The 13098-nt window shown below is 42.2% G+C and overlaps 1 protein-coding gene across 1 annotated transcript in view; it reads left to right on the forward strand.

Annotated features, from left to right (window-relative positions):
* Nucleotides 1-13098, forward strand: part of EGFLAM (EGF like, fibronectin type III and laminin G domains) — a 72484-nt gene that overhangs the window by 26938 nt on the left and 32448 nt on the right. The window contains exon 7 of the mRNA XM_066181075.1: nucleotides 2810-2976. Within this exon, the coding sequence (XP_066037172.1) occupies nucleotides 2810-2976 (167 nt within the window). The remainder of the gene's footprint in view (nucleotides 1-2809; nucleotides 2977-13098) is intronic.

A 13098-nucleotide genomic window follows, 5' to 3' on the forward strand; every position in this document is an offset into this window, starting at 1 on the left:
TATAGTGCAGTATATTCTACAAGGGATTTTTCCTTAGCAAATGATGATGGATTGTACTTGTCATCATATTTATTATTTGCTGGAATATTTTTTTAAAAACCATTAGAGAGATAAATTTTCCCCTTGGGATGACTACAAATATGGCATGGAAGAACAATCAGAAACCTTAGAAAAATTGCATTGCCAGTGGGTGCCTCATGCTTAAATAATTTCCAGGTGATTTCAAAAGGAAGTTCAAATGACTATAAAATTGCTGTTCTCTGCATCAGAAAGAATTCTCTTCTTGAATTGAATCAGTCTCCAGGTTACAATATAAAGCAATAATCCAAACTTTTTGGGTACATTTGGCATGGAGTTCTGCCCCTGTTTTGTACCCGTCCAGTCCTATTGGCTTTAGCCATATATTTATTATTTTAAAACCACTATGACTTGCATTTGATTCTTTCTGCATAGCGTTTATGTGTTGGAGATGCACAGCTGCAGCTTCAAGAGCAGGCAACGCCCATGAAGTTGTCTGATTTCCCCATTCACAGATACAGTGTTTGGAGCTGCCCTGCAAGCTGTTGGCAGGGGGCAAAGAGATCTGTGTTGGGGAATGCAGTACTGCAGAAAAATGGGAAAAGTGGTATCAAAATGAGCCCTTCCAGTGTAAAAGTTGACAACACATAATACAACATAAAAGAAGGACCATGGAGACAGTTTTCAGCAAAATGTTCTCATCTCAGGGAACATGGGTGCTGGCTTTCCCTGGATGCAGTTACCAGCTGAATTTGTGTTCCTTTTCCCATCTGTTTGCCATGTTTTCATCTCATGCTGTTTTGTTCACACAGGGAGCATTCTGGAGAAGTAGCAAAGGTCAAGTGATAAATCTCCCTTTCCTTCAGCTGCAGATCCTTACATGTTTGCAGGCATTTCCTTTATTATAAACTTCTGCAGAAGGAAATGTTGGGAGAGACAGTCAATGTATTTGAAGCCTAGCCTGCTGTTTGTGTTATCTCCTAAATCTTTTTAGGGCGCAGTGCCTCCTTTGGGTCCCTTCATCAAAGGCGTGTTGTTTCCACTTGGGTGGACACATGAGCAAGGTCTGTTTTAAAGAGTCAGCTCTTGAGCTAGCATGAATTCCTTGGATACGAATTAGAACCAAAAAAGGTTGTGTACAGGAAAATTGAAAACACTACTAAGCGAGCCTTTTGAAGGAAGCAATGTTAACAGCTTTCATTTGGAAAACACTATATATTTTCATTTTGGCCCAGGCATCAAAAGCTCAGAGGAGGGAAACTATGGAAGAGTAGCCAAAATAAACACTCTCCTGTCTATCAGGAAATGGTGGTGAAGGGTGGCTTAAGATGGTCTGTTTAGCTATAATTACATCTTGTGTGTTTGTCTGATTTTGTTTTTATTTTTAGCAAGACAATGAAATACTCATGTCCTGTGTGCCACTGTGCACTCGAGGCAGACTGCTGGGAACTGCTGCTTTGCCACTGCATTTGCCATGCTGGCACAAAGCCGTGGTACCTCAGTGATCAATAAATCTTGTATTGACCACGAAAAGAAAACATACATTAACTTTGGCATTTCCTTCCAGCTGAAAATAAACAAATACAAAATGCCTGCCTTGTGCTATAATTTTTAATTTGAAAACTGTTGGAGACATTTGCAGCTAGTCCTGTGTAAACACTGGAAGATTCAGGGTGCACTAGGAGGTTATTTCCTGTAATAAATATTGCTAGAACACTGGAATAATTTTCTCTGAAAGCCATTTCTGTCCTTATTTTACTTTCATAAACTTTAATAATTTGGGTGGCCTAGAGTGAATGTTTACATTATTGTGTTGTTTGTATTTGTTTAGCTTCTTATTTTGGTCTCTCTTTGATAAGAAGAGGCCACTTTTAGAGAGAGTGGAAATGGTGAGAAAGCGTCAGAATACTCTCTCAAAGTACTTGAAGTTGCCCACCCCTTTACAGCGTGCCTCTGTGCATGAACTTAAAACACTTGATAACAAACTGCCATGTGAATGGTTATACTGGTTTCACTTGGAATATAATGGCACTTGGAGAAGTACTTATTGGCAGATGGCTTCCAGTGTCAATCAGGAGTTAGTCAGGCATTGTACAAAGGCAGCTGTAGGATTGTCGTTACAGAATCCAGGTACATAAGCCATGTTCTCTGCATTATTGTTCTGTGGGTTTTGTGGGTTGTCTGTGTATGTTTTTTGGTGGTTTTATTTGGGGTTTTTCGTTTGGGTTGATTTTTTGTCTGTTTTTCTGAAGGCTTTAGATCGGTATGTTCCTATGTGAGTGGATTAACCTGATTACCTGGGAGATTAAATGTTGGATTCTTATCTTGCTAATGCTTGTATATGTTTGCAGGGACTTACTGGCATTAGAACACAAACTCTTAGAAATAAATCAAGATCTTTCCTGCTATTGCAAACTGTTGCTTTATACAGCCACATAGGGAGTTCAGAACAGTGGGTAATAGACCCTCACTTAAAAACTATGAATCCAAAATCCACAAAACAGATAAACTTAACTGGATTTGTCAGTCAGTCTTCTAAATAACCTCCTTGGCTTTATAAGCAAAATCTGAGTAATTGGGTTGGTTGGGTTGTACAGTTTCTACATCACAGGCTTCACAGCCTGGTGATGGTGGGTTGCACAGTCTGATCCTTTAAGAGTGAAGTGTTTCAGTGATGATTTAGTAGACTTCTGTCTCGTTTATTAGTATATTCCCTAGAAAAGTATAAGTGCAGCTAATTTATACAGCCAGCTTTAATTATTTAAGATCTGGTCTTTGTTTGATCCTCAAGGCCAGACCTTGACAGCAACTGGACAGTAATAAGAGAGCAGATCCAGATGGAGTCCATGGTTCTCAAAGGACTTCTCCCAAACACCAAGTATCAGTTTGCCGTGCGAGCAGCAAACTCCTTTGGATCCAGCCCTGCCAGTGCACCGAGTGATGTCATTCGCACGTTCAGTGAGTACAACCACCTTTTTGTTATTAAAGCTAAACTAAAATGAAGTACATCTGTAAATAAAGTGTACCTGGGCTAGCTGTGGAAGCCTGCTGGTGGAAGGAGTTGCTCTCCAGTCACATTGTGATGCCTCTCAGTCCTGTCTGAAGAAGTTGCAGCAAGCACCCTGGGAAAGCCTGGCTACGAGCAAAGATTTGAAAAGACCCAGGCAGCATCACTCTCATGACATATCTTTGCTCTGGAGGTCATTGACAGGTATTTTTGGATCGCTACTTTCTGAATTTTGTGCTGGCTTCATGCAGAACTAAGTGAATATCGTGGGGAGAAATGAAAGAGATGAGTCTATTGTTCATTTTTCTGTTCTTTGAAGCTGAACTGTATATATTACATTTATGATTTCAGCAACTCAGGAAGCCCATATCAAACTTGTACAGTTTTCTGAGGAGTAAGACTCTGAACTGTTAAGCACAGTCATGAAAATAATAATGAAAGGAAGTAAGCACCCCTTTTTGATCCGAAGCTGCATAGCAAAAATATTAGGTGAACATGACAACATACCAACTTGTTAACTATTATAATTACATTTGTGTAGCGATATAGACAATGCACACTGCAATAAAGGTAGGTCCAGTTGCTGCTGGGCTTCCTCAGGATGCAATTCTCTGCTAGTGCTGGTGTCTCTGTGGGCTGACTTTAAGAGGCTGTTGCTCCTTATCACACCCAAATTCATAACTTATATGTGAGAATCCCAACCAAATCAACACAGAGTGTATTGGGAATCACACAAATGACATCTTCTAATAGCAAAAAACCCAGTGTCACAAAGACAAACAATGGAGGAAACAGAGCCAAAGCCAGCAAGGTATGGGGGCTGAGCTGTATCATTAATGTTCCAAACTTTTTCTATAAAAATGTATAACAGAATTGTTAAGTGTAAGTGCCTTTTTTTTTTTCTTTTCTTACTCTCTCAATTGCAAACCATCTCTAATTAACTAGTGAAAATGAGCAGCAAATACTCATGTAGGACTGTGAGCTCTGCAAGATTTTGCATGATGCAAAAACATAAACAACATGCTTAGTGATCCACCAGTTTAACCTGATAAAGATTTATTTCTAAACTGCCTCTCTGTTATGGAATCCCTTTTTGACTCTTATATGGCAGATTCCATTCTTTTTGTCCCTCTGTCATAAATTCAGTCACTTGAACAGTTTGCATGTAGTTTGCTATGGCTGCTGAGCTCATAAGTTTAACTTTTGAAACAAATGTTTGTGAAAACCTCATGTAGTGTACTCTGGAGTTCCTTGGCCCGTGGATCCTCCAGGGTCAGCTCCTGCTGCCGCAGGCACACTTATGCTCCTCAATATCTTGTTTATCTTTGGATGTTAGCAGCTGCATCCTTTGGTCAGAAAAGATAAAGTGTTTAGCTCTGTTAATAAGGGTAGAATTGTCTTCATGCTGTCCTTGTTACTGTAGTACTCCAGCGAAGGCACTTTGCCTTGGAAATTGCTTGCTCTGCAGAGGCCTGCCGAGATGTCTCCAAAACATGGGTGTCTGTCATTAGAGCTTGGAATCAAATTCACATCTGGTGTGTATAACCATTGATTTCTAGAGAGGTCCATAAGGGACATAAGCATGGTTCTCTGTGCCTGGATCAGATCTGAAAATTCAATATATTATGCATTTTGCACTGCTCTTTGAATGGGCTTTAAACGTCTGTGCTGGCCCAGGGTAGGCACTTGGGTGCTGCAGTGGCTAAGAGGTTGATTTTTCTGCTCCAAGGGCCCTGCAGTGCTTGGCAAAGACTCTCACGACCAGGCAGAGCCCCTGCAGGTCAGGGCCATGTCATGTCTGTGCTGTATTCCAGCCCTGCTGCAGGCCACTTGTACTTGGGACTACTTTGGCACTTTGGACCCTTTGGCAAATGTTCTTTTGCCAGTATGTCCTTTGAGAAGAGGCTTAAAAACTATGTATAGCTACTATGCCAGAAAAGCAGCATTTTCTTGTGGATACCTGTTGTCACAACAACCAGATTTGTGCAGAGCAAGGAGTGTTGCTCAAAAGTGTCAGGGATGCATGCCTTTAGAAATAAACGATTTGGTCTTCTGAAGGGAGGAGTGTAGCTGAGATGATAGTCTAGCTGATAGCAGCTCTTACTTGTCTTTACTTGTGATGTCTGTGTAGGAGACTGACTTGATGTTAACCAGACACACAAGTACACTGTGCATTAGTAGAAAAGCTAAACTTTTGTTGGGAGAAAATTGTTCTTCATTAAAGCTGTGCATAGCCTGAACATTTTCCCCCAAAACATTAAAAACCTCAGAAGAATGATTTAAACCACAGACAAGTTTCAGAAAAAAAAACAGAAACAGAAGAAACCCCAAACTACACACTGTGTTCAAGGGAATCCAATTAAAACTCACTCCTAGTTCACATTCTGTATCTGAAGGTGCCCTCCTGCTTCCAGCAGCCAGAAAGTTCAGTTTTTTGGTCCAGTTAATCACTCAATTAAGTTACTCAGGTGTAAGTGTTCATCAGATTTGAGGTTCTTGACGTTCTGTGGTTTTCAACAGTCACCGCAGGAGGGCATGTGCCATTCACATTCACACCTGATAGTCCCCTGGGGCTGTCTCAGGTACACTGATGTGTCTCCGGTGGCACCAGTTGCTTGGCTGTCTCAAAGTGCCAGCAGATGCCTCTCAGTCCGCTCGTGGTTTTGAAAAGATATCAGATATCTGGCATCTCTGAAACTGAAGCGCCTTTATTCTTCAGAGTGCACATCATAAGAATTACTACCTTCATTGTTACGATGGTTCCTCCTCCCATCTAAGCAGCGAAACATGCTACACGCCACAGATTTTTGATGCCGTTTTCTGCTTGCTATGTGTTCTTCAGAAATTCCTGAAATATCAGAGAAAGCTGGCAGAAGTTCATACAATATCTGACTCCTTTGCATTGCATTAAACTCAGAGGGTGCTGGCACTAAGATCCTTAGTATGTTTGGATTTCAAAAATGTAGTTTTACGCCTGTAAATGCTGGATTTTTTAATGCAAGACTTGACATAAGTAGTGCTTTTCTGATGTTTATGTTAATTGATTAACAAATTCCCAATGTTATATCAAAAGCATGGACCTTCACAACCTGCACAGATTCTCTTGCAGCTCTTGTAGGCAGGCTGAGGCAGAGATGAGTCCATGCTACTCGGGGATGTTTTCTGTTGTGATTTGTCTCATTCTCACAGGTAATTCACTCATTTTGTTTTTAAAATGGGGGTGGTTTTGCAGTACTCTTGCCTTCGTTGTTTTGGGTCAGCATAGGAAAACATCATCTTTGTTTGCTCCTCTAAAGGGGTGCTGACAGTATCACCTAATGTGACAGGCCTCCCAAGGTCCTTGAAAATAGAACATGTGGCCTTGATTATAAGCAGTTACCCCTTTACCTAGTAAAAAAGGCATGCTTTGTTAATTGCTCCATTTTCAGGGAGGAAAGAGAGGGCAAGTTTTCCCAAGGGTTCTTATTTATTTGTGATTTGGTTTCATTAATTTTTTTCTGGAGGGAAATGATGCAATAAATCAAATTTTTGTTACCTTTCTTAATTACAGTTGCATATTGTGGGTATTTCATCTACATGGTTGTTGGGCTTTTGTTGTATAAAATCTTTCAAAATGTCATGGACAATTCACTGGAAAATAAGAGATTGCGCATACTCAGTTTAGAAACAACAAAATAAACTGTCCCAAAGAATAAAACAAACAAACAAAAAGATGTCATCACCTGCATTGCTTAAATACCCTTCATCTCCTCGGGAAACAGATGGAGTTTGCACTGTGCCTGCAAGGTCACCAGCCTTGGGCTTTGCCAGACTAACAGAGGAAGTGTCTCTTCTGTTAAAAATACCCTCCTGCTTGTCTCCACAGCAAACGTGACAGGAGTGACTGCTTAAGCAGGTCACATCCCTTCCTCTGGTCCTGGCTGTCACTGCCAGGATCACACAGAGCAGGACACTGCCACAGGTGCATATATATTCTGCATGGAGCTTGAATATGTCAGCTGAAGCTCTGGCTCAAAAAAAGGGCAGTCTCTGGGGCCCAAACCTTGATTTAAATGGTGGTGATGTGTCCTGGAGATAGTAAATGGAGAAGGCTTTCCCCCGTACTGTTTCTTACACATCTCCCAAGACTCTACAAAACTAGTTGCAGGGACAGTGACAAAAAGCAAGAACCAGGCCAGGTGACATGCAGTGTTGCACTGTGAGTCATTGAAAAACATAAAATGCATTTTAAAATGCTCCTGATGTATTTTGGATTAAGACCTGTGTGGGGTTCTGGATGAAGCCAGTCAATCTCTTCACACTTCCATTCAATCTGTCTGTGTTACAGTGCCTCCTGTTCTACCTCCTACACTCTCTAATGTCTCTTCATTGGTATGATGATGGCCACCTAATTAGCAAAACAAAAGTTTTGGCTTTATAGTTATTTTGAGAAAGATTTCTTTAATATAACTTAATCCCTAATTATTTGGAAAGAGGCTGTCTAAAGTTCATGACCCTCACAAGTTCTTCAATTATTTGTAAAATGGGATTATAGGACCTAGTAGAAGGTCTTAATCAGACTTCATCTCCTTGTACACTGGAACACTGATTTAATTAAATATAGCCTGCTTATAATCTCTGCAGTCATTGTTTTGGTATTTGCAGAGTACCACTTTGCTTAATTGTACCTGACTTACCACCCATTACGAGATGAGCTCTCCACGAAAGCAACACGGTGGTCTTAACAGGTGGGCTGATGTGGGGGTTTATCTACAAAAAGTCCTGTGAATTTCTCTGCATCCTGTTTTGTAGTTATATCGCATCATGTCACATGTGGCTATCATGTTATGTCCAGTGAGCAAGGCCAAATGTAGGGAAGAACAAGGCAGCTGAGAAGCCTGTGGTCTGATACCTCATCAGTCCTTTGTGTGCTCACCTGTATAAGTTCAGACATGGTCAGGAGTGAGTGCACCCAACAGCTGCCTTGCTCCCAAGTGCATTACATGTTACCAAAACTGCTCACAGATCAGCAGGTAGAGCAGTGTAGCATGGGCTGGCTGAAATACAGATGGCCAGAGTCAGAAGTGGGAAAAATTGTAGAGTGTGAGACCTGTGGATATTAGTACACCTTCTGAAGTCACACTTATTCTGGTGAAGCCAAATTTACATAGTGAATCTCCTTGAAGAAGGGCCTCAAAGCAGTCTTTCCACCAGACACAATAAGCCATACCTTCTTTGTTCTCTCCAGGCTCTAAATGTCGTACCTGTTCAATAACGTGAAAGGAAGCATTGTCTAGTTTTAAATAGTGGGTACATTTTGTCTCCCAAGGTCTTCTGTGGAAGAGCGTGGAGCATTTTGATCTGCTGGATGAAAGAGGCACACCTGCTGTTTGGGGAGCTGCCAGTCTCTCCTGAGCTACCCCATCTCATTGCATGCTGGTGGTTATTAATGTATTTTAGTGATAACCACTCAAATCAGGAGAGTTACATTTCTGTGAAACTGGCATGGCATTAAAATCATATCCATACACATGTATATAAAGCGTATTTATCTGAATATGAATATGAGACCTAATGTTTGCCTGTGTTTGAATATATAGATACTTCATTTTCTGCTTTGCTTCACTCCTGCCATCCTTATCAAACTTACATCCCATTAAGGCAATAGAAGGTTTGATTGAAAAGAGAAAAAACTTGACAGCATTTTGACCATGACAGATGTTTATTTTGTAGCTTCTGACTTCTAAGTTAGAAAATGGAGTTTGTGTATCACAGCTTGTTTGGATACAAATTAGATTGTTTCCCCTGATACATCCTGAGTTTTCCTTTCTTTATTCCCAAATTATCTTTGTGACTTCCATTGCTCTTTGGAAAATTACACTTTTATACATTAAAAGAACAAAATTAGCTCAAAATACTTTCAGACGCATAATATAAAGGTAGTGAGTAGTAGTGTTGTAAATGATACAACTTCTAAAATTTTTAACTAACTTTGAGGGTTTTGTTCATCTTCACCCTGGGTAAGGGAATGGAAATTTCTTTTTAAGAGGCTGTTCCCTGGGCAAGGTCTGATGAGCTTAACATCTCAATGGACTGGGAGCTGCCAGAAGATGCATATGAAATAAATGACCATTAACAAACACCAATGCCCAATATCCTCCCTGGTGTATATCCCAAAGAGCTCACTTAAAATGCACGGAAATTCAGTTTTCCTGTATTTTCAATGAAACTTTGTGAGCAGTGTTCAGTGTGCCCAGGTGACCAAGAAGGCCAATGGCATCCTGGCCTGGATCAGCAATGGTGTGGCCAGCAGGAGCAGAGCAGGGATTGTCCCCCTGTCCTGGGCACTGGTGAGGCCACACCTTAAGTGCTGTGTCCAGTTCTGGGCCCTTCAGCTTGGGAAGGACGTTGAAATGTTTGAACATGTCCAGAGGAGGGCAACAAGGCCTGGAATGCAAGCCCTATGAAGAATGGCTGAGTGAGCTGCAGTTGTTTAACCTGGAAAAAAGGAGGCTCAGGGGAGACCTTATCACTCTTTACAACTGCCTGAAAAGAGGTCTTAGTCAGTGGTGGGTCAGTCTCTTCTCCTAGATGATCACTGACAGAACAAGAGGACACAATCTTAAGCTGCACCAGGGGAAGTTTAGACTAAACATTAGGAAGAAATTCTTCACTTAAAGAGTCATTGGGCACTGGAATCATCTGCCCAGGGAGGCGATGGAGTTACCATCCTGGGACATATTTAAATAAAGACTAGATGTGGCCCACTGCCATGGTTTAGTTGATAGGGTAGTGTTAGGTCATAGGTTGGACTTGATGATCTCAAAGGTCTTTTCCAACCTAGTTAATTCTGTGATGCTGTGATTCCATGAGCTGAATTTCTGCAAATGCTGGGAGCTGAGTTAGAGCTGCCGTTTCCTGCAGTGTCAGGGTATGAGCATGATGAAGCTGAACATCTGGTTCCCAGCCACCGGCTGCCAGAAGCTCATTGAAGTGGACAGAGGGTGCATGCTAAGAACATTTTACGAGAAATGAATGGCCGTGGAGGTCCTGACTGATTCCCTTGGTGAGGAGTGGGAGGGATATGTTGTCTGGATGAGTGGTGGCAATGACAAAGGTGTCCTGCCTCACGGATGTGTCTTCCTTCTGCTCAGCAAGGGCCATTCCTGTTATCGCCCCCAAGGAATTGGAGAGAGAAAGTGCAAATCCATTCGCAGTTGCATTGTTGATGCAAAATTGAGTCTCCTGATCTCTATCATAGTGAAAAAGGGTGAAAGGGCATTCTGGAGATGACTGATGCAACCCTGTCATCTTGGTGCCAAGAGGACCAGCAGAACCTCCAGGCTTTCAACCTGTCTAAGAAGGATGACATTCTCCATGTATTTTGTGAGGAAGCCACCAAAAAGGGGGCAAGAAACCCATTACCAAGATCCTAAGATCCAGTGACTAGAGATTCCAGCGCCATAAGCACAGCCATATTGCTGTGAAGAAGCAGTGCATTCAAAAGAACAAGGGGGAAGCAGCAGAATACAAAGCTCTTGACCAAGAAAATGAAGGAAGCCAATGAGAAATGCCAAGAGCAGATTGTGAACTGGAGCTGGCTTTCTTTGTTGAGAACTTCTACATCCAAGTCTGAATCAAGGCAGAAGTAAAGTCATTGTGTGTGGTACTAAAAAGATATTGTTCATGGTATTATCAATAAATCTCTTTTGTGGTGAACTTAAAAAAAAATCCCAACACTAAAACCAAAATAAAAACATCACAACACAGAACAAAAATGAACAATTTACACAAAATCTACTCCTTGATCCTTTAACACAATTGCAACAAAAATTCCCCATGATCATTCTGCTCTATAACACTTAAGATTCTTAGTACTATTTTTGCTTGTTACTTTTCCCAATTAGTATCCTTATCTCAAAATCCTCATGACTGTCCTCATTCTCCAATAAAAACACTGGGTTTAACCTAGCCCAGATGTCACCCCCCCCATACCCCCCCCCCCCCCACAACACTTTCTCTCTCCTCTCCACAGCTGGACAGAGGAGAGAAAATTTAATGAAGGGTTCATGGGTTGAGATAAGGACCAAATATCACTCACCAAATCACTCACCAAATACCATCAGTGGCAAAACAGGCTCAACTTAGAGATACAAAATGAATTTTCTATGAACAAAATCAGAGCAGGACAATGAGAAGTCAAATGAACCCTTAAAAACACCTTCCCCCACCCCTCCCACACTCCCAGCTCTATCTCCTATCCCAGCAGTGCAAGGAGACAGGGAATAGGGGTTGTGGTCAGTTCATCACCCGGGGCTTCTCTCGCTGCTGAGGGAGAGGAGTCATTGCCCTGCTGCACCATAGAGTCCCTCCCATGGGAGACAGTTCTCCATGAACTTCTCCAGCATGGCTCCATCTCAGGGGCAATAGCTCCCTGCAAATTGCTGCAATGGGAGTCCCTTCCATGGGCACCAGTCCCCCTCAAACTGCTGCAGAGTGGGTCACTCTTCCACAGGTGCAGTCCTTCTAGGACAGGCTGCTCCAGCCTGGGAGCAGGGCCCTCTTCCCACAGGTGTCCCACAGGCTCACAGGCTCCTCTCAGGCACCTACCTGCTCTGAAATGGGGCTTATCCAGGGGCTGCAGGTGGATCTTCGTGTCCGTGTGGACCTCCCTGTGCTGCAGGGGCACAGCTGCCTCACCAGGGGCTGCACCAGGGACTGCACCAGGGACTGCGGGGGAATCTCTGCTCTGGCACCTGGAGCGCCTCCTGCCCCTCCTTCACTGACCTTGTGTCTGCAGAGCTGTTCTCCTCACATGTTCTTGCCTCCTACTCTTCTCCATCTGGAATTGTGCCACAAGCTTTGTTTTAATTTCTTGTTAAATATGTTATCGTGGAGGCATTACCACCATTTCTAATTGTCCCAGCCTTGGCCAGTGGCACATCCGTCTTTGGAGCCACCAGGGATTGGCTCTGCCAGCACAGTAGAAGCTTCTGGCAGCTTCTCACAGAAGCCACCCCTGCAGATTCCCCCTGCTACCAAAACCAGGCCATACAAAAGCAATCCAACTGCAAATCATATTTGTAATGCATAAATCTGTGGTTTTACTCACTGAAACTGTTGTGTAAATGCATTCTTACAGAATCACTGTTACCAAAGAAGGGGATTCTGATACAGTGGTGGGTGGAAGATGCAGCTTGATTAGATGATCCCTGTATGTTCCTTCCAACTAAATAATTTTCTACTCTGCTGTACTTTACTCTACTCTACTCTACTCTACTCTACTCTACTCTACTCTACTCTACTCTACTCTACTCTACTCTACTCTACTCTACTCTACTCTACTCTACTCTACTTTACTCTACTCCACTCTGCTCTGCTCTGCTCTGCTCTTCTTTAGTCTCTCCAGCTTCCTACCTGGAGCAAAATTATTCCAGATGATAATTGACCTGAATGACTATAAAAGTGAATACTAGGACTAAGAGATTTTGTTTACATTTTGGTATTATCTATTAATTTCAGCATGGTAAAATTGATTCCAATGGTTGCAGGACTGGGACCAGTTCATAAATGTGCAGTCTGATTCTCTAACAGTAATTTGCCTGTGCATTCACAGTCAGTAGCAGAAGTAATCTGGATGTAGCTTGTCCTGTTTGTCTCATCTTGTTACCAGTCATAGAGCAGAGTTCTCTGCTTAGCTAATTTGGTAGAACTCAGTGCTGAATACTTCTGTTTAATGTACAGATAAACTGTATTATTTTTACAGATGACTAGGTATGCATGTTAGAGTGGAAACACACACATTCTGTCCCAGTCCAGTGTGGTCTCTTGGTTGCAAGTGTGTATTCCTCTTGACCTCTACTCATTTGCTTCTAATTTTTCTGTATGCTGATGTAATGTGAAAAGCCCATTGATAAGCAGCCCCTGCAGAGCATATGAAGTGTGGCCAGTTAGTCAACCAGGGCACACATTCATCTCTGGTGCACATACGTTAGATATGGTGCACATATGTTAGATGTGGTGCACATACATTCATAACTGCCTGCCAGGGCTTCTGGGTTGCAATCACAACAAAGGAGGAGAGGGTACAAAAA

This window comes from Chamaea fasciata, unplaced genomic scaffold, assembly GCF_029207755.1.
Source record: "Chamaea fasciata isolate MVZ Bird 193981 ecotype frontalis unplaced genomic scaffold, bChaFas1.0.hap1 SCAF_4, whole genome shotgun sequence".
NCBI lineage: Eukaryota > Metazoa > Chordata > Aves > Passeriformes > Sylviidae > Chamaea > Chamaea fasciata.